The 19,595-nt window shown below is 41.4% G+C and overlaps 1 protein-coding gene across 7 annotated transcripts in view; it reads right to left on the bottom strand.

The window, feature by feature from the left end:
• Window positions 1-962: 962 nt before the first annotated feature.
• RAPH1 (Ras association (RalGDS/AF-6) and pleckstrin homology domains 1) overlaps window positions 963-19,595 on the bottom strand; it is a 157,744-nt gene continuing 139,111 nt past the window's right edge. For 3 of the 7 annotated variants that reach the window (XM_034785144.1, XM_034785143.1, XM_034785140.1), the window contains exons 12-15: window positions 18,816-18,914; window positions 17,522-17,642; window positions 16,318-16,460; window positions 963-10,906 (exon numbers count right to left, since the gene is read on the bottom strand). In XM_034785144.1, coding sequence (XP_034641035.1) covers window positions 8,951-10,906; window positions 16,318-16,460; window positions 17,522-17,642; window positions 18,816-18,914 — 2,319 coding nt within the window. In that variant the 3' untranslated portion in view covers window positions 963-8,950. Of the gene's footprint in view, window positions 10,907-12,714; window positions 12,785-16,273; window positions 16,461-17,521; window positions 17,643-18,815; window positions 18,915-19,595 lie in introns of all 7 variants that reach the window. The other 4 variants (XM_034785142.1, XM_034785145.1, XM_034785146.1 and 1 more) reach the window with 3 other exon arrangements.

Here is a 19,595-nt window from a genome sequence, read left to right on the forward strand (position 1 = left end):
AGCGGGCACAAACCCATCCATGTCTAGCGTTTACCACTGGGGGCACAGACTAACCTAGGTCAAGCAAATGCAATAGCCTTACTGCCTCTGTTCTTTGGAGCAGCATGTAAAAGGAATGGAAGGGGATGGTGGCGTGAGGTTCTCTAGCTGAAGCAGCAGGGGTTGGCCAGATCTGGGATGTAAAAACTTCTCTCTTAGTGGCCTTAAAGGAACAGCAACTCCACTCTACGTTGAATGCAGGGAGCAGAGCATCTTTCTTAACCACCAGCCTTGCAGTGGCACCCAGGGCAGCCCCAACCCAAACGATACCTATTTCGCATGAAGAATACTCGTCTTTCAAACAGGACTACATCACCATGCACAGGCCTTCTTGCTCAAGGCAGACAGCGCATAACAATGTGGTCCTTTGTACAGTTCACCCCACAGTGCAGTGTAGACACTCCGTTCATTCAGTTTTGGTAGAGCAGGCTGCCTAACATAATGCCCACCAGAGCATAAGGCCTGGAGCCTGCTTCAACACAATATGCTAACTGCCTATTCATTAGCATTTTGTCCTCATATCTACATCATTTTAGTTTATACAAGTGTGTAAATATACTATACTGTACATAGAAAACCTATTCAAATACATACAAAACAAGCTGAACTTTAAATCAATGCAGGTGACTTTAAAAATCTTATTAAATACTTCAGATCTGTTTAGCCCACACCAGGTTGTGTTTGTGGCTTTCCTATGTAACCAATGTATTTCTAGTAAGGAATGATGAGGTTACATAACATTTCTAGGAAGCTGACAAGAATGAACCTGTGTTTTAGGCCTTAGTTAGTTTCAGACCAGACCAGAGGATTTAGTTTATACTTCCAGAACCTGCTAGTCCCATGAAAGCCTTCACTCCAGCAAGGCACATTATAATCTCATGAAAAAATAAAATGGCAAGACAGGGAAAATAAAACAGAAAGCATTAAATTTAACTACATCTTTATTGAATTGTGCATATTCTATTGTATAATGAGCTATAGTGGGTACTTTATAATGCAGTATTTCTTTTGTCCTCTCCCATGCTTAAAAAAGTATATTTATACATATATTTATATATATTTATAACATGGCAAAGCTCCCCCCAGCCTGAAATTGTCAAGAGTTTAAAAGAGCCTTGTTTTTTGTTTTGCGAGAGGGGAGGGGGAGCAGTCCCATTCAAAGATAAAATGTGCAATTTTTTTTTAAAGCAGTAAACATATGAATGTATTTACAGCACACGCTTGCTGCACAGACAAATCATTGTAATGATATCTTCTTACATGTGCATCTCCACTATTATAAAGGACACCATCAGTGGCTGCTAACAGTTAGTGTAAGCCGTGAAACAAGCCGTGATGTTCCAGTTAATGCTTGTTCCATGGCAGTTCAACAGACAAGAGTTACAACTTATGAAGAAGCAGACAGGAAAACCAACCCCATACCTCCCCTACAGTCAAACCCCAGAAGTGTTGAAGCCCACAGTTTTGCGCCCTTTCTCACACTGTCAAATGCTGTGCCTTGCACATGCAACATTGACTGAATTCTTTTCAGTCAGTTTCCAGTTTGACGTCTATGGCAGGGGCGTGTGGACCAGAGGTTGAATTTCCAGAGGGGTTCGCACCTACATTTGAAGTTTTTCAGGGGTCCGCAAATGAAGAAAGGTTGAAAACTACTGGTCTAGATAATTATTACACTACAAATGTGCAACAGCATCTACTCCACAGGGCCACAAGCTGCCACCTCTTGCAAAATACCTGCCTTAGCTCTTCATGCTGTACATTGGCACCTGCTGACCTCTTTAATTTCGCTGCACCCCAACTCCAACATGCTCATTCTCAAGAACCAAGAAAGCAGATAACGGCTACATCTTTGGTAGACAGCAGTGTAATCACAAAGAAGTGCAGCTAGGGCAGTGGTGGATAAAAGACTCATGGTAGAGGACGAGGTCAATTCTCATGCCTTCTGAAAGTATACTCAGGACTTAAAACACCTGGCAGAAACACTGTTGCATCCACCATGCCGCTGAGATTGTAGTCCCAAAAAGGGGTTTTAAATTTTATACTAGTAGTTCCTTATTTCAGGAACACTATTTGCAAGTCATTCATTAGTTATTCTGGTACTGCACCCCCCAAAGCAAGGCAGGAATGTGTGTGTGGGTAATTGACAGTCTTTCTGCCCAGCTGCATCTCCTCTCAAGCGCCGTACACAGGCCTGATAGGTGCTAAACACCCACAACATCCATTCACTCCACCTCCAACTCCAGGAGAATTAGGGCCTGTGTGAATCCAGGTGGATCATTACTGGCTCCATTCTCTGTGGTGTTTTTTTATTTAAATATACAAGGAAGAAAGTACTAAATACCGTACTTATTTTCTCTTCAAAGCTTAACTAAGATTGTAATTCATGAGATGTAACCATCAGCAGAACCCTTTGCTCTCAGCACCACAACTTGGTATTGGAATGCTTTGCTGGTTCTCCCCCTGCCCCCAAATGAAGAGACTTGAAAGGGAAATGGCAAGTCACTTTACAACAAGAATGCCGATGTTATAAATAAAAGCTTTACAGACAGGAATCTTCAGGGCTTAAACATTTCAAAGGAAACAGAAATAACATTTCCCCTGAAGTGTTTGCCACCCATCTGCTCTACAGCATCCTCCTAATCTGAGAGAACCAGGAACTGAAAATGAGTCTAAAGAGAAGTATATGAGACTATTTTCACTGTCCAGCCTGAGGGAAATCCCCCCCCCCCAAATAAAATAAAAAGCGACGTAAACTATTTAAAATCATTTCAATGTTAATATGCTAGAGTATTAGTAACAGTAGAGGAACACTGCCTAAATTACTAACACGTACCCTTCAAAGAAGAAAAAAAATGGACAGATTATTTGGGTCTTTATCTCAGGTTATGGCTGGCTGTTGAATTAGAATTCATAGTGTCAAAACTTTGAATAGCTGAGATTTCAGCAAATTCAGTTTTATGGAAAAGGAAAACCTGCATGCTGAACATTTGTGAAGTTGCAAAAAAGATTTAGAGTGAGTTGCAACAACTCCAATGCAAATTTATAAACAAGTGTTCTTGGATTTAATTTTCAGTAGCGCTAACAGATAGACTGGAACGTATTATGGCCAATTTCACACAGAACTCCAGCTCAAATGGGAGTTTTGCTCCATCAAGGACCAACAGACTTCTTCCCTATAAAACCAACCCTGCAAGCTGATACTCATCTACCACGGAACATACCATGGTGATCAGCTAGTCTGACCTCCTGCATAGCACGGGCCCTAAGACGTCCCTGAATTAATGCCTGTTTGAACAAGAGCCTACAAATATAAAACATTCTGTTCTGAGTCACCCCACTGCAAATCCAGAGCAACGGCATTGATTTCAGTGGAGGTATTCCGGATGGAGTGGTTGTATCACGCAATAGTCATTTAGATTCCTATATGTTAGGGCTGCATAAAAAACAAACTAACAAGATAGTGTCAGCTTCAGCTGCATGAAAAACAATTTCACCTTGTCGCCCGCTAATGTAATAGGGCTCTTCACAGTTTTCTGTAACAAGTGGAAAAAATCATTTTTTCCTTCTAGTGCTGAACCTGCACTTTCACTTCTCTTCTAATGGAAGAAAATAGTTTCAACCCAGACTGAGGATGACTGTTCTTGGATTGAATTTAACCCCTGGGCACTGAGGTAAAAAAATGAAAATAGCTTCTTACTGTGCAATGCTAGAACATCCAAGCTCTAGACACTAAAGCGATTTCAAAACTACACTTGGCTGAGAACTGTTTACATTCCTTTTTCTCTGTTCTGAACCTAGTGGACAGTCTGCTTTTTTCTGCGCTGCGCTACAAACAAGGATCGTTCTCTCTGGGCACATTATGGAGGTGCTCTCTAGCTTTGCAGACCTGCACATATTCAGTGCAGTAAGTTGACATATTTGCTACATTCAGAGCTCAAATGTCCATCCGTGACAAAACAAGTGTTTTACAAGCACAACATTACCAAGGACAACGCGCTTGTGTTTGGATGATCAATGCTCTCCACTTTCATGTTAAAGGGCAACGTGCTCCTACTTGCTAGAGGACATCAGCAAAACACGTCAGCTATTCCTCCAATTTACATATAAACTCATCCTGGAAAGTGTGTACTTCCACACTAAGCTATTTTAAAACACCTGCATTTCAATCACTCACACAATAACTTATGATCTTTATTCAGAGGGATCAACTACATGTTAAAAGTACTTTTTGTAATTAATTGACAGTCTATGAAATTAAGCCTGGTTGGTCTTTCTAAAGGAACTGAGTCCCAGCAAAATATACCACAGGACTAACTATGGTTTCTGCTGCCATTAAAACGGAGGCAGAAATGCCCCGTTAGCTGGATGGCCACAGGTGCTCCCAAGAAGCAGCAGCACCAGGATAACTTTCTCCCAGGTGAGCACTGGGATGGGCCAACTCTGTGTTTTGGAGTCATTGTAATTTACCCTGAAGTGGCTCCCTGGTTTCTGGTCCTCCACTGTTTCTGTTTCAGTACACACTTGGCTTTGCTTTTTACTTTCTTCTGACTGAAGATGTTTGGATTGAATGAATTCTGCCCCCTTCTACTAGGCTGAGGCACTTAGCAACTAGTGGTTGCTACTTGCTCAGACATTAGAAGGGATAACCAAACTTGGCTCCAGTTCTTCCTATTGCTCGTTTTACAGAGCTGTTCCCTAGTCCTCTTCTCTTTCCCCTACTTACTCTCTGACCTCATCAATTCTCACAGTACTTATTCTGATGCCTCAGACTTGCCATTTAGCTCCAGAGTTCCACTTTGTCCCAAACATAAGAGAAATCTAGTGGCCTGTGACTGTGTTATGTGTTCATGTCACTCTACCTCCTTCACTCAGCGATTTCTTCCTGCCTACTTTGTATTTTTCAGTACTGACATACAGTAGGCGCATCAGTCAGCTAACCTAAAGCATCACTGCCTGGCCTTGCTGTATTGAAAGCACCTCTGTCCTGTCTTGGCTGACTTATGTTTAGCAAAGTGCTCTGAAAAACACACTCCTTTTATTCTCACATCAATTCTAGTCCCTCAGGCACCTGCAACTCCAAGCACCTTGCAGACCCATCAGTGTTTCCTGATTAAAGGTGAAAAAATGTTTTTTAAATAAAAAGCTTCAGATTCTAAATCATTAACAATGTACACAGGCTGACTAGAATAGTCACATTTTCTTACATGGATGTCATTTTCTCTTGTGCTTCCATACTAGGATCGATCGTAGGGCTTGTGTTTCTCCTACAAGACTTGTGAAAATACTGTTTTACATATTCAAACATTAATTAATCCCCACAACACCCCAGTGAGGTAGATCGGAGTTATCCCCATTTTCCAGATGGGAAAATAGGTATAGAGAACATCACAACAGGCTAAGGAATGCAGCTCTGGGATCAGCTGCTCTTGCAAGAGAAAAAAAGCACTCTGAGTGGAGGTCCTAGCAAGTGGCAAATATTTGTTTAAAAGTAATTTAAACTACACCTGTATTTTGTTAATAATATGGGATCAAACCGTCTGCTCCGTTGGTCTAAAGTATGGCTGGTCAGCTCCAAGGTGCTATGCTGACTAAATCCAATTTATGGTCAATATTCTTTGCGGAAACTACTTTCTCACTACGAGAGAGAGAGAGGAAGCAAAGAGGTTAAAAGAGAGGGAAGAAATGAGGCAATTTCCAAATCAATGAGCAGGGAGAAAATTATTTGCAAACAAGGCTTATACATTTGAATACTAGAACAGAACAGCAAATTAGCTGGAACAGCAGTTGCCATCAGGATTCTCAAGGTTTGCAATGGCAAGCAGGTTATTTAATTTTTGCCACCCTGTGGTCTAGTTTCAGTACACTTCGTTGAGAGCATTGCAGCCAGCTTTTACGACTTAGCTTGTACCAACACTGGACTGGGGACAGACACTAGCAAAGACTACAGTACCTTGAAGAAGAGTTTTGACAAGAACACAAACGCTAAAAAATAAGAGGTGGGAAAACCAGAACTCAAGGAGAAGCTTCAACCCCCGCCCTGCAGTGACCCTATTTTAAAAGAGCACTGCATCTTTTGGTTTATATAACTCATGCAGGTACAGAAATAAAATACATGGGAACTGTGGACATTCACTGCGTTAACATTTCTTCAAAGACACAAAAGGTTGTCGGATTGCCCAAAGCTAACAAATAACAAAAAGATTGAGTTCCTATTCCACTCACTCTTTTTGCTGCCAATATGGAGTTCTGTTTTCTGACTTCCAGCACGCTGTTCAGTGGCCTGCATTAGTGAGCACACATTCAAGATCCCATGGGAAACAAATATTAGACAAATGAACCTGATCATAGGAAACAGAGAACAATTCTCTTCTGCCTTTGAAGAAATTGCATTTAAGACATTCCTCTGCCATAATTACGAACAAGTGCAGATCCCAGAGGTACCTACATCAAATGAATAAAAGGGAGAATGATAGGGCTGACATGCACCAGTGGAGTTATGGGGGAGGGGAGGAGGATGAAGATAAAAGAATCAACTAACGGATTTAGCTCCCAGAGAACATGGGTGCATGCTGGCAGTGATCAGTAGGTAAACTTATCAATAAAAACGACGAGGCTAGAATTCCTATCTGTGCACCTGTAACTCCACTGGAAGGCGCGAGATCGAGGGCCAGCATACAGTACAAGCAGCAGCAGGAACAATGTAGAAAATTACAGCACCCATTACTTGTAGCATAGTTCAACCATCTTGTTACTAAGACACTAATCAACTAACTGAGCATGCTTAAAATCAACAATGCCAATGCTTTTAAGGACACTTTATAAGCACAAAAATAGTAGAAATAAAACTTTTGTGAACAGTTTGAAAGATACAAAAAAGTGCCTTTCCACAGCAGTGCTTTAAAAATGCACACAATGGTATATTCTTATTGCTCAAATAAACTACTCTAAAATATTACAACGATTTCCTGGAGGTGCTGAAGCAGATTCAAAATCATATGAAACAGGTCAGCAGAGACAGCACCGCTCATTTTTTCCTAATCAAACACTCGTTTCCTCACGTGGATTATTATTATACTTTTAAAAAGGGGGAACGCTGTAACGATGCTTCTCACATTGACAAGCCCAAATGGCAAATATTCTCTCTGATCAAATATTAGTTTCTACTTTATCGACGCACGTGATCTATTGTAGCATTGCTTGTGATTTCTGGGCTGCTTTCTTGGTTTCTTGTTTTAGAAAAAAAAGTAAGAGCATTTAGAATTTATTTTTGAAGGAAAAAAAAAAAAATCTGACCACCCCAATCTTGATAGTGTCCCTTTAGTGATCAGGGAAATTCACACAAACGAGCATGTTAAGGTACAGCGCTAATATTGGAGTTATTTTACAACATACACTGTACTGCACATGCACGAGATGCAAGATCGCTTATACTAACTATACTATCATATCACAATGTCCGATACCCAGGTAAGACTGCACAATCAAAAACTAGCAGATTACAAGAAAAAGGATTCTATTATTTTGATCTTACGGTTGTAATCAGCAATAAATAAATAACAAATCAAATAAAGTATTCTATTTCCACCTAATAAGGCCCCTGATGATGTAACTGGATTCCTAACAGATTTTATCAGCTCCCAAATTGTATATTTTTTCAGTCATCTTCCATGACTGCCAGAAGTGCAATTTGTTAATTAATAGGCTTATGCATTTGTTGCCGTCTCAAAAGGTCAAAGAAAACAGGTTCCCAGCTATTTGTGGACCGAAATTACCACTCCCATCCCTCCCTCCCCAAATGAAAGCTTCTAGCTCACAGCTGGCGAATTACACACAATGCTTCCTCAAGGGTTCTCAGCCATTTTTTGTAAAGATAATTCATCTCTTCAGGCACAGATAAGGTGAGCATCTATATATGGTGTGTGCATGTGGCAGAAAGTATTACTGAATACAGAAACATACCTGTATTTTCACATGTACTGATGATGTATCACATAACAGATCGTTAAGCCTCCCAGTGTGTCAAAGTAAGGAATTGTGGCTACCAGACTTCTTACCACATTAGAATGTGTATGGGATTGGAATAATATATATGTATCCCACTTACTGTATGGACAAGGAACTTGGAGCTATGAGTGGTTTTCAACTATTTGGAGGGGGAGGCTCTTTATAGTATAAATATATTTCACTCCAGCCCATTATATATAACTTACTTTTTTTTTTTTTTTTTTGCTCAAAATGTATTTATTTTCAGTAGTATTACGACCAGAATGTTTTGGTATGTTGTGTCTGTATTTTCAATCAATTGAAAATGTACAGATACTGACAGAATGCTTCAGTTCTGTACCATTTACCCGTCACAAACTGCCAAAAGATGCTTTTTTGATTTAAAGTGCCCCCTACATCTTCATCTTCATGTAAAGGTTTGACTGGTTAGAGTCCAATTCCGAGTAATATATACGTCAGTGGACTGAAACAATAAATACAGAGCTACAAAAACATTCTGGTTATCTTCTATAACTGCGACGTAATATATCACAATCTATTATATAACTACATTTATAATACATGCACAAACTTATCTCACATGGACAGACACTACAAAAAATTTCTTTTTTTTCTTAAATGCAGAAAAAAGTAAGAAAGGTTTTTTGGTCCAATCCATATGAAGGATAAAAGAAATTGCAAGGGAGAGGACAATGCCCCTCCACACCCTTGAAATAGTCAAACCCAAACCCTCAAACTTTTTGGACTAGTTCTGAAGGGGAATGCATACAGTTACCCTTAGTGACAGTGGGAGACCACGTCTTCCTCATGTTATCGCACAAGTCACATGTTCTCTCTCCACACAAAGTACAGATTTGCTGATTGTAGAACTGACTGAAAGTCACGCAAAATAGAGTTCACCTAGTGATTACCAGTCCCTAGACAGCTTGGTGTTCTGATCCCTTTTGGGGGGAGCAGGCGGTGGCCCCCTCCGCAACGTTGCATAGCCTGATATATGACTGCCTCCATAGCTGCCAGTCTTTTGCTGGTCTGCAAGCAGTTCCGGTGGGGGTGGAGGCAAGGCCATGTCATCCATCGTGGCAGTCGGCTCTGTTCTGGACACACGGGAAGAAGAGAGAGAGCCATGCCGAGTGATGGACTTCCGCTGCAGAGTCCTGTTTAGGTCTGCCAGGAAGCCAGGCTGAACACTAAGGCTGGACTTGGGCGAGGTGGGCACTTGTGGACTGACCGGCCCCTGTGATTCCATGATTTCTGCCTGCGTAAGCCGGGTGCTGTCATTCCGCTTGGGACGTGTGGGCGGAGGGGCTTTTTTCACTGATGATTTAGACCAGGGCTGAGGCTGCGGATTAACAACAGCAACTTTTGGAGAGGTGCTACCTGAAAACACGGATGGGATCTCTACTGGTGGTAAAGGCAGATCTATTTCTGGTGGAGGTGGTGGAAAGTCTGAATCGGATGGAGGAGAAGGAAATTCTACCATAGGATCCTTCCCAGACACTCCTACTGCAGGTACCTTTGCTGAAATACCTCCTTGCTGAAGAACTATAGGCAGATTCACCCCAGAAAGATTTAGCTTTCCTGGCTTTGGAGGAGCTGCAGGAGGAGGTGGAGGCTCCTTGGAAGGAGATCCTGAAGGCTCTGGTGGATGTGCAAATTTGCTGACAAGGCTGTCCACCGAAGGTCTCTTAGATTCATGATACTCAGCAGAGCTGCTGGATTTGATGCTAGAGTTTCGTTGAGGTGTTGGAGGTGGTTTCTTCCCTCCAGGACTTGAGGTCTTGCTGGCCTTTTTGACTGGAGATCCCGCCTTGTCTAGGGTAGGAGAAGCTGCAGAGGGAGCTGGGGAAGGTGGTGGAGGAAACACTAAGCTGCTCTCAGGTGGAGGAGGAGGAAAATCAGGAGATGGAGCAGAGGTGGGCTGCCACTTGGGCTTTGCTTTCACTGCTGGGGGAGACTGTGGTGCCCCACTTACTGGGACAGGCTTTAAAGGCTGAGGCTCTGTGGCTGGAGGGGTCGGGGGAGGTGGAAACTGACTGGCTATCTGCTTCACAACAGATGGCACAGGAGACTGAGGGGATGGGGGAGGTTTAACAGAGAAACTCTGCTGTTTTGGTAAGGTGGGTGGGGGAGTAGGCCCTGGAGGAACAGGTGCTGGTGGAGGAACTTGGGAAGCTGTGAAATTTGGCTGCTTTTTTATTGCAGGAGGAGGGGGAATGGGCCCGGGTGGCGGGATGTTGGTCACGATGGGCGATGCTGCCTTTGCACTTGCCTGCGTGGGGACAGGTAGGAGGGGTTTAGGAGGGGCTGGGGGGGGAGGCGCTGCAGGCACAGGGGGAGGAAGAGGGGGTGGTGATGACACAGCCACTGGAGTAACGTTCTGTGGAACCTGATGGATTTTGAGAGGGGGTGGTGGTGGGGTGAATGGTGGCACTGACGGGGTACAGGGGGCTGGTTTCAGCTGTGCCATAGCTGATCCGGGAGTAGGTGGAGGAGGAGGTGGGGGAGGAGGGGGAGCCACCAGCATGGGCAGTTTTCCCAGAGCTGGGGGTGGTGGCATTTGCTGGGTGATGGGGGGAGGTTTAAAGAGAGGCCCAGCATGCTGGGAGGCATTCTGCAGCCTCGTGATCGTGCTGTACTTGACAAACAGGGGGGCTGCTGAGCCGGTCGAAGGCGTAGACTGGCTGGGAAGAGGCGGTGGTGGTGGCGGAGGAGGGGGTGGTGGCGGAGGTGGGGGTGGTGGCGGTGGGGGTGGTGGAAGGGGAGGCGATGGCTGAGAAGCTGTGTATGGGGTAGCCACTTTAATTTGTGGGGACATGGCAGGTGCAAGTGAAGTGAAGGGTCGGCTCACAGACTCCATTTTGGCCTAAAAGGGAGTTAAACAAACAAAAAAAAAACAAAAACAAAAAAAAGAGAAAGAGAGAGAGATTAAGAGAGGGTATAAAGGCAAGTTCTAAATGTCTTTGTCATTGAAAAAATAAGATGCAGACTACAGCATGCAGGAAACGTAAGCACAATGATGCAGCACAAGGAAATTCTGAACAATTCTGGACAAGATGGAGGAACTAGAGTGCGCTCATGGAGGGGGTGGGGTGGAGATGGGGTCTCACAAGTATAGAGTCCTAGGTTTACTCAACTATATGCTTGAACAATAGGAGGAGATGGATTGGAGCTGAAGTTTTCTGATCAGATAGCAGTTCAAGGAGGCGGCAGGTGCATTGTGTTTGGGTGTTGAACACATACAGAAGTGAGGCACGAACCCGCGAAGATTCCTGGGGGCAGATCTGTGCGCCCATGCAGAATCCCAGTAATGTTCATGGGATTCCAGATGGGTAAAGGATGTACCCAGGGAGATCCCCTTGCAGAGAGCCCTTAGAGAGGAAGCCATGCAGAGCAAGAGACACGGCAGATGGCCGTTCAGGTCCGTAAGACTGAATTTGGACCAGGCTGATGCTAGGCCTTCAAGAGCACCTGTCTTTCCACGATCTCGACCGGCATTAGGAAGGGCTATTATTTTATGCTAGCTGTGGTGATGGCATTATGCTGCTAATGTTTTGATACATCGAAGCCTGAAAATATTCTGAGAAGTGTGCAGGACACTATAGGAACTAGCTCCACACGCTGGTACATCGAGACATTTTCATCCAACATGCACTCAAGTTCAACAATGCAGAGAGAAAAGGGGAATTTTATGGAAAAATCCTCAAACATTCAGTATAAAATAATAATAAAAATTGATACACAAAAACTGTATTGGTAAAGAAGAGCTAGACATGCAACTGAATGTAAGAGAGAGAGAGAGAGAGAGAGAGAGCAGGGATGAAAAGAAATGGGTTGAGAGAGGAAGGAATACTGCATTCTACAGTCCAGCCAATTCATTTGGTTTTATTCAGTAGCATTAGGGTTAAAGTTTTTTAAATTGTAAATCTAAATTTCTGTTAAAGATTAGAGAACATAATTATATTTACTCCTAAGGTTTAACAACACCACATCCTCCTTATAACATGGTCCCCCTTTGAGCCAAGCAGTGAGTTTCATGATGATTGTAATAGAAAGCCTACTTAGTAACTGACGTCCGTTCCTTAGAATGGACAGCCACAGTTACTAAACATTTTATTAGGACACATTTTGTCAATGCCACTGTATATTATGTATCAGAGGGGTAGCTGTGTTAGTCTGGATCTGTAAAAGCAGCAGAGGGTCCTGTGGCACCTTATAGACTAACAGACGTATAGGACCATGAGCTTCTTGGGTAAATACCCACTTCTTCGGATGCATCCGAAGGCTCATGCTCCTATACGCCTGTTAGTCTATAAGTCTTCGCTGCTTTTACTATATATTATATATGACTAGCTAATTTATATGAAAGGATTTGCATATCAGTTTGTTATAAGGGTCAATACATGGATAGTACTATATCAACTCTTCATTTGACTGGGAGAAAACTGAAATATTAACTTATAATGAAATAGATAAGACAAATAGAATAACTTATAATGAACGTGGAGTGTACCTCTATTTGTCAAATTAAGCTAGTAAGGCAAGGAATTGGACAAAACCCTGGAGCAATTCAACAGGTTAAAAAAAAAAAAGATTAAGATTTCTTAAAAGGGTTAGTCTGCAAGATTCTGGTAATGTCACTCAGGTTAATGTGCTTTCAAAACAGCCCCTGACCTTAATTCTGCCCTGTATAAGGCATGCCGGGCACGCAGACCTTAGCTGTGTTGGGCTTCACGTTTGACACCTGAGACAGTAAGGCAACAGGAGAAACACAAGGAGCATCAAACACAAAGAGGGTGACAGAAGCGTAACAAGCACGCATCAGGGCATGGCAGAGTTTGCAAAGATTGGGAATTAAAGACTGCATGCGAGGGTGTTCTGTGACCCCCTTTGTCTTGTCGTTTAAAAACCACACTCTGAACTCTCACTTTGACTCTTCTTTTGTATTGCCATCGTGGCTATATTTAAAATTGGAGAGCTGCTCATAAACTAAGTAAATAAAAAGATCAACCTAAAAAACACTGTATTTGGTGTCCTTTACTGTACTGACCTGAACTGGTTAATAAAATATTATTTGGCAGATATACAAGTCTAATTATTCAGAAATACAGAGTCATTCATTTGCTCCAACTGTATTGTCAAAGAGCAATCTTTTTATAAGCAATTAGATTACCATATGGTTTTTGAACATGCTTTTAAAACTTTAAGATATAATTAAGCATGAAGAATTTTGCCTGGCATCTAGGAGGGCGATTTTTGCACAAAGCAATAAACACATGGAATATTGAGGAAAGGACAAAGAACAATGTCTCTGAACTCTAAAAAAAAAAAAATGCACAATGATTTGTAACAAATTACGAAAGTGTGTTCAGTGAAATTTGGTTTATAAAGGCCTAGAAGATAATTAATTCTGTGTTTCATTTTTTTTCTTCTCTGAGGCAGTTAAAACTAGCTTATATTTGCAGTTGTTAATTCACAATGGTGAGGTGTATCTTTAGGAATATTTAGAAAATACACCAATGCTATTTATAAGGAGAGAGCAGCTACTAAACAGTTTGTATATGGAATAGCTACACTATTGTTAAAGCATTTTTTTGGTATGCAGAATTACTCTATATGCATGGATCTGGGATATCACAGCACACTGACAAAATACACAAGAACAGCTTCCCTTGTTCCATACAGTGTGTTAATGCCTTTATTAGTGTTTCCTTTTCTGGGACCCCTCCAAGACATTTTTTGACCTAAAGGATTCTCACTATTCCCTGTCCCTTTACTATTCACAATCTCAAACTTGCATTATGATTCTCCTTCTGCTCAATGGCCAGACTCCCTCTGAGGCTCCTCAGTGTTTTGTCTGACTGAAAGGTAACCAAGCAATGAAAGGCCTTCTTCCAGCAGAGGACTGATGACCAAGCACAAGTCCCATAATGATCCGACTCTGGGCTACAACTCGACTGTCAAGCCAAGCCTCCATTCTGAAACTTTTCAGCTTGCTTGGTTTCCTTTAAAAGCTGCAAATATATTGTGTGGACACTATGATAAACACTCTGGCACTGCTGGAGTCTAGCCAGTCAATGATCTGCTTTTACCAGGAATGTTTCAATGTGATTCTAACTGCCTCATCACAACACCAACATTTCAGTGACAATATTCTTCCTCCCCCCTCCCTCCCCCCAATATATCTTAATTCTTATTATCTCCTTAATTCTTGGAGCTCTGGTATTACTGAGGTCAGAGACCCAGGCAGGACCAAAATTAGGTACTATAGGCAGAAGTGATTGTTGCATTTAAGGTTATAACTCAATCCTTCAGTTGTAACCCCTTACACTTAACTTTTTCAAAAATGTACTTTTGAGATAAAACATCACATACTTTGCATAAGTGCAAAGGTCAACTCTGGAAATTTTTAGGGCAATCCATTCACCTGTGTTGGGCAAGTGTGGGAGAAATACAATCTTTCTTGTTTGAAAAAAAGTTGTTCCACTTTTTGTTGCAGACAAGTAGCTTCAATTGCTGAATTATAAAACTTCAGTCTTTGTACATGGATAGCCCTCAATAAGGAACAGTCTAAAAAATGTGTTTTAAAAATTGGTTTAATCAGATATAGTATAAATTCTCTTAGGTTTTGGGCACTATGGAGTTGTAAAAATACAGCATCACGAGTCCACTGTGCTCCAAGAAAATTAAATGCAAAAAACTTTAGTGCAGTAGGAAGGTTTTTCAAGTTAAAAAAAAAAAAAATAATCAGGAAATGAAAAGTTACAGTTCTCACAGCAACATTATCTCACCCACATTGCTGTACCAATTCAAATTTTCAAGGGCAAATGCACTTTTGCACATGCCCAAAACCTGATTAGATTATGCATGTCAGGATCACAAGCATGGATTGGTACATGGCACACAAATGATCAGCTCTTGTGCACTTTTAAAAGTTGGTCCACAGTATGCAGAATTTGTTACTACTAGACTCAGTACTGAGTGATTAGATTTATACAAAAAATAACCCTCCCCATCAAAGACTCTAGATGCTCCGATAAATTATGAAAATGTAAAAGGTATGTGCAGGGTAGATGAGTTAACATTGCTTAGAGAACTATAACTTGTATGTTGCTTAACTTCTGCATATTTGAATTTGCATCAACTTATTTTCTTCATGTAGTTATATATTCCACAACCTCACATCACCACTGGAGGACAAAGTGAGATCTGTATGCTTTTTCTTTAAAGCATGTTCCAATTTTAAAAATGTTGTCTTTTGTCAAATGAATTCAGTGTCTGTAACAGATGCAAGATTGACAGCACGGAAGGAAGTAGACAGAAGCATCTCTCACATTGTCCTGCCAATATACTTCAACTCTGACCTGACACTGTTAATTCAGATTCTGTGCCTGTTCAGCGCCTGGGCATCGATGCCAAGACTGCCAACAAAGTCATTCAAAGTTGCAATTTTTGTGGTGTGTTATGTTGTTCACGAGAAATTGCATTAATGACTTATTTCACAATGGAAGTGTATATTACTAACCCAGAGCAGACCTGAGCTGAAATCCTTTATACCCAATTACTAACAACACGAGGCATCTGCTCTCCTCTCACTACCCAATTACTACTTCTGTTTCATACTTTGTCTACAGCATATTAAAACTTACTACTTCAATTTTCATGGAACCCAAATAAAAGCACCTAGGGGAATACCACTGGAGCAGATTTCAAAACAGGCTCATGTGTCTGTCTGCTCCTAGCGCCACCTCTTGGTTGTTCTCAGCCTCACAATGGAAGGACATGACTCGTCTCTTAAGTAAAGAGATCTTCCTGAAAGCATTTCATTCAACTTTTTGGCAGTTAACATTTTTGCTTGGCCTTTTTTTAAACACTATTCAGTAGAATTTTTAAGCCATGGCTGTTAGGGTGACCAGCTGTCCCAATTTTATAGGGACAGTCCCGATATTTGGGGCTTTTTCTTATATAGGCGCCTATTACCGCCCACCACCTGTGCTGATTTTTCACACTTGCTATCTGGTCACCCTAACAATGTCTTACACCTAATAATTGAAAATGGCTACAAAACCCCTCACGTATAAAACCTGACAGGACGCTCAAGAGGTGACTTATTACCCCGGAGAAAGCTACATCTGAAAAAAATTATAATGCAGTATGTTGAAAAGGTGGAGTAAAAAGAGAAGAGAATCCCAGTAAAGATACAGATGAGAAGAGATGTCACTCTGTTTCGTACATTTTGTGGGGGTGTTGATTCTCATGCTAAAGTCTTCTTGTTACCTTGCTGGACTCTTCCAGCTGAGTGCCTCGCTTCCAGGCCTCAGAGAAGATAGAGCTGACAATACTTTGGGAACGGACATGGCCAGTTGGTTGGGTGTCAGAAACTCCACTGTCAGATTGATTAGAGTGATTTGACTGAGACTCTGTTTAAAAAATATGAAACACAGGAAAAAGTTCATTTTTATCAAAGTCAGTCAATGAGTTTGTAATGTGACACTTTCATGAGTGACACTTGCTAGGCACAGAGGTGACAGGCTAATTTCATGCCTGCTAAAACACATTATCTCACCAAAGGACATTATTTCCAATAAAATACTTAGCTCATGGTCAGACACACTGGAAAATTGCTGGTCTGAAACACCCCCTCTGTCACACACATCCAAAAAAACCAAACAAACCCCGACAATCACACCTGCAACCTTGTGAAGATAGCAGCTTATCAGTTGTTTTTATGTGAAGACTATCCTGTTCCCAGGCCTTGCAGAAGCTTCTGCTCACGTTGCCTAGCCCAAGGATGCCATGAAGTCACAAGAGTTGTAACTTAGTCCTGGTGACTCACCAGATAGCTTTGCAATGCCCTGTCCATGCAAACATAACCGTTCTACAAATAAATTGTTTTCAGTAGAACTGAGCCTGCAATGGGTAGTCAAGCATAAACCCAATTCCATACCGTTGTAAATTAGCTGTAAACAATGAGGTAGAGGTGCAAATTGTTAACTAATTTTTGAACAGCTATTTGTCTTAAAAATGAGCTTGTCACAGGACTGGGACCAATGTTTTAAAAAGTTTGTGTGTGAACAGGTTTGTGGCGTTTCTGCCTTTGGGTAGAGACTATTTTTCATGTATTTATCCCACCAAAGCAGTTTAAAAACTATACACATCGCCACTCATCATGAAACACAAGCCTGGGATGTAATTTTTAAATTGGCGAGGACACGTATGAGGCATTTGAAAGGATATTTCCTTTTCTCAGTTTCAGATCAATTCTCTTTTTGGCTGTGAATGAGAAAAGGACATTCTATTAATATCAGTCACAACTAGTAAAGAACAGAATAGAATGAATTGCTTTTTGAGATTAAAGACAGCCTAGAAGTACTGGAAATAACTAGTCAAATTCACTAGTCTTTTCTGGAGTTTTCAAATGGTTTCCGAAGCAAATGGTATTTAACAGTATTTCCATTATGGGTCAGGCTATTAGAGTTACCTGGTAAACTGGAAGAGCTGGATCCTGACTTGATACTGGAGCTTGACAAGGAAGTCCAGTCATATGCTGACTCTGTCCTCTTCAGGGCTTCCTGGTAGTTCACATACAGTTGCTTCCCATACTAAACAAAGAGAGGAACAATAAAATTAACAATTGTTTAGACTGTGCCTGTTTCAGCTGGTTGATTTATGTTCCAAGCTTCTTTTGCCCACTGTTTCTTTCAGACATGATGAGCAGCAGTCTCTCCGCAGAGGTACTTAGGCAGTCTGATTATTTTTCAGTAGAGGTCGTGTTTTTCATTTAGTTTAAGAACAGTCACATTGTCTTTTTTCTCTTTTATTATCTAAATGCTTAGAGAACTAGAAACAACCTGGTTATCCTGGAGAAGAAAATGTCAAACTATCTGATAACATGCCAGTGCAATAAAATCATCTACATAATCCATTGAGACAAGGTGCTGGTTCTAAGGGCACTACCTGCCGGATTGGCAGGTAGCGATCTATCTATCGGGGATCGATTTATTGCGTGTAGTGTAGACACGATAAATCGATCTCCGATCACTCTCCCATTGACTGCTGAACTCCAGCAATGCGAGAGGCGGAAGCAAAATCGACGGGGGAGCCGAGGCCGTTGATCCAGCGCTGCGAGGATGCAGAATAAGTAATTTTAATTCGATCTAGGATACGTCGACTTCAGCTACGCTATTCTCATAGCTGAAGTTGCGTATCTGAGATCGATCTCCCCTCACCCCAGTGTAGACCAGGCCTAAGTAATCATTACCTCAACTACTAAGTCTCTATTTTTGATATAGCCACCTTTCTCAGATCCATTTATGAGTTAGCCCAAAATGAGTCAGCACAGCTAAAAACTAACAGTGATGTCCCATGTCTAGTGGGACTTTACTGTGAAATCAAAGAGCAGGAAGAGAGAGATTAAGGGGCAGAAAAATTTGTATAAGCACCTAAAGCAGGAATTCTGGTAAAGAAACATTTATACTGTTGATAGACTTCAAAAAGAAATATGTACGAAAACGATCGTGGAGCTTCAAGTTCAGAATGGCTAGATATAGGGAAGTTTATAAACAGATAACATGCATTGTCTTGATAATTGTTTCAAACAAGTAATATCTGACCCATAGCTGATTACCTTCTTGATTAGTTAATTTTAGGTCAGTCTTCTCGCTCTCCCCTCACTGACACATCATCTGTCTCAGTAAGTTACTATATAGGTAACACTATTAAATAGCACTACATTGCAAGAATGGAAGAGGAATAAAATGATTCAGAGTAGTTACCTTAGCAATACGAATGCCATTTATCCACTGGTGTAGAGTTCTCACATCATCACAGCAGAGATATTTGATATACTGAGACTTCTTCTGAATCTGAGGGTGCTATAGAAAGAATATTTAGTCTATCAATATTTTAATCTAAAGAACATTAAGAAGAAGAATTAAAGAGTTAAAAAATGCTATTCTTGAAGAGTGGGCTTCAAAACACTTATTCAATCCCTGGCATTTCTACTTTCAAATCCAGTGGAAAATTAAAGCAGGAAATGCAAGAAAAATATTCAGCTGTCAAGGTTCAGATCAGGACTTCCTAACTGTTGAAACTGTGAAATCATTAAAGATGGGATATATGCAGTTGGTAGGGTGGGGTGTTGCAGAAAAAAAAATTACTTGCCACCCAAAGTGGCAACATGGGGACTGTCTGGCCAGCACCCATTTCAGGTTTGCAATACCATAAAGGGGCTGTTCTTACAGAGTTTTGGTGTAGGAGCTAGTCTGTCCCCTTGGAATCGTTGGAGGTGGTCATGCACTGACTTGGAATGGTCAGAAAATTTCCACTTTCTAGAAGCTGCAGGAGGGGGAAGATGGTTCCTCTCTGATGCGGTGGAAAAGAAAGGGTTAATCCATTTGATCTTTACCAACACATGCATCGTTGAAGGAGATGGGAAGAAGAAAGCTAATAATCCACCTTTCTATACTGCCAAAACCAGGCTTTGAAAAAACAAACCCGCACTAGCTTTTTCCACCTCTAACTGTCTAGAGAGTGGAAGAACAGGGTTTGGTCAC

This window comes from Trachemys scripta, chromosome 11, assembly GCF_013100865.1.
Source record: "Trachemys scripta elegans isolate TJP31775 chromosome 11, CAS_Tse_1.0, whole genome shotgun sequence".
Classification (NCBI taxonomy): Eukaryota; Metazoa; Chordata; order Testudines; family Emydidae; genus Trachemys; species Trachemys scripta.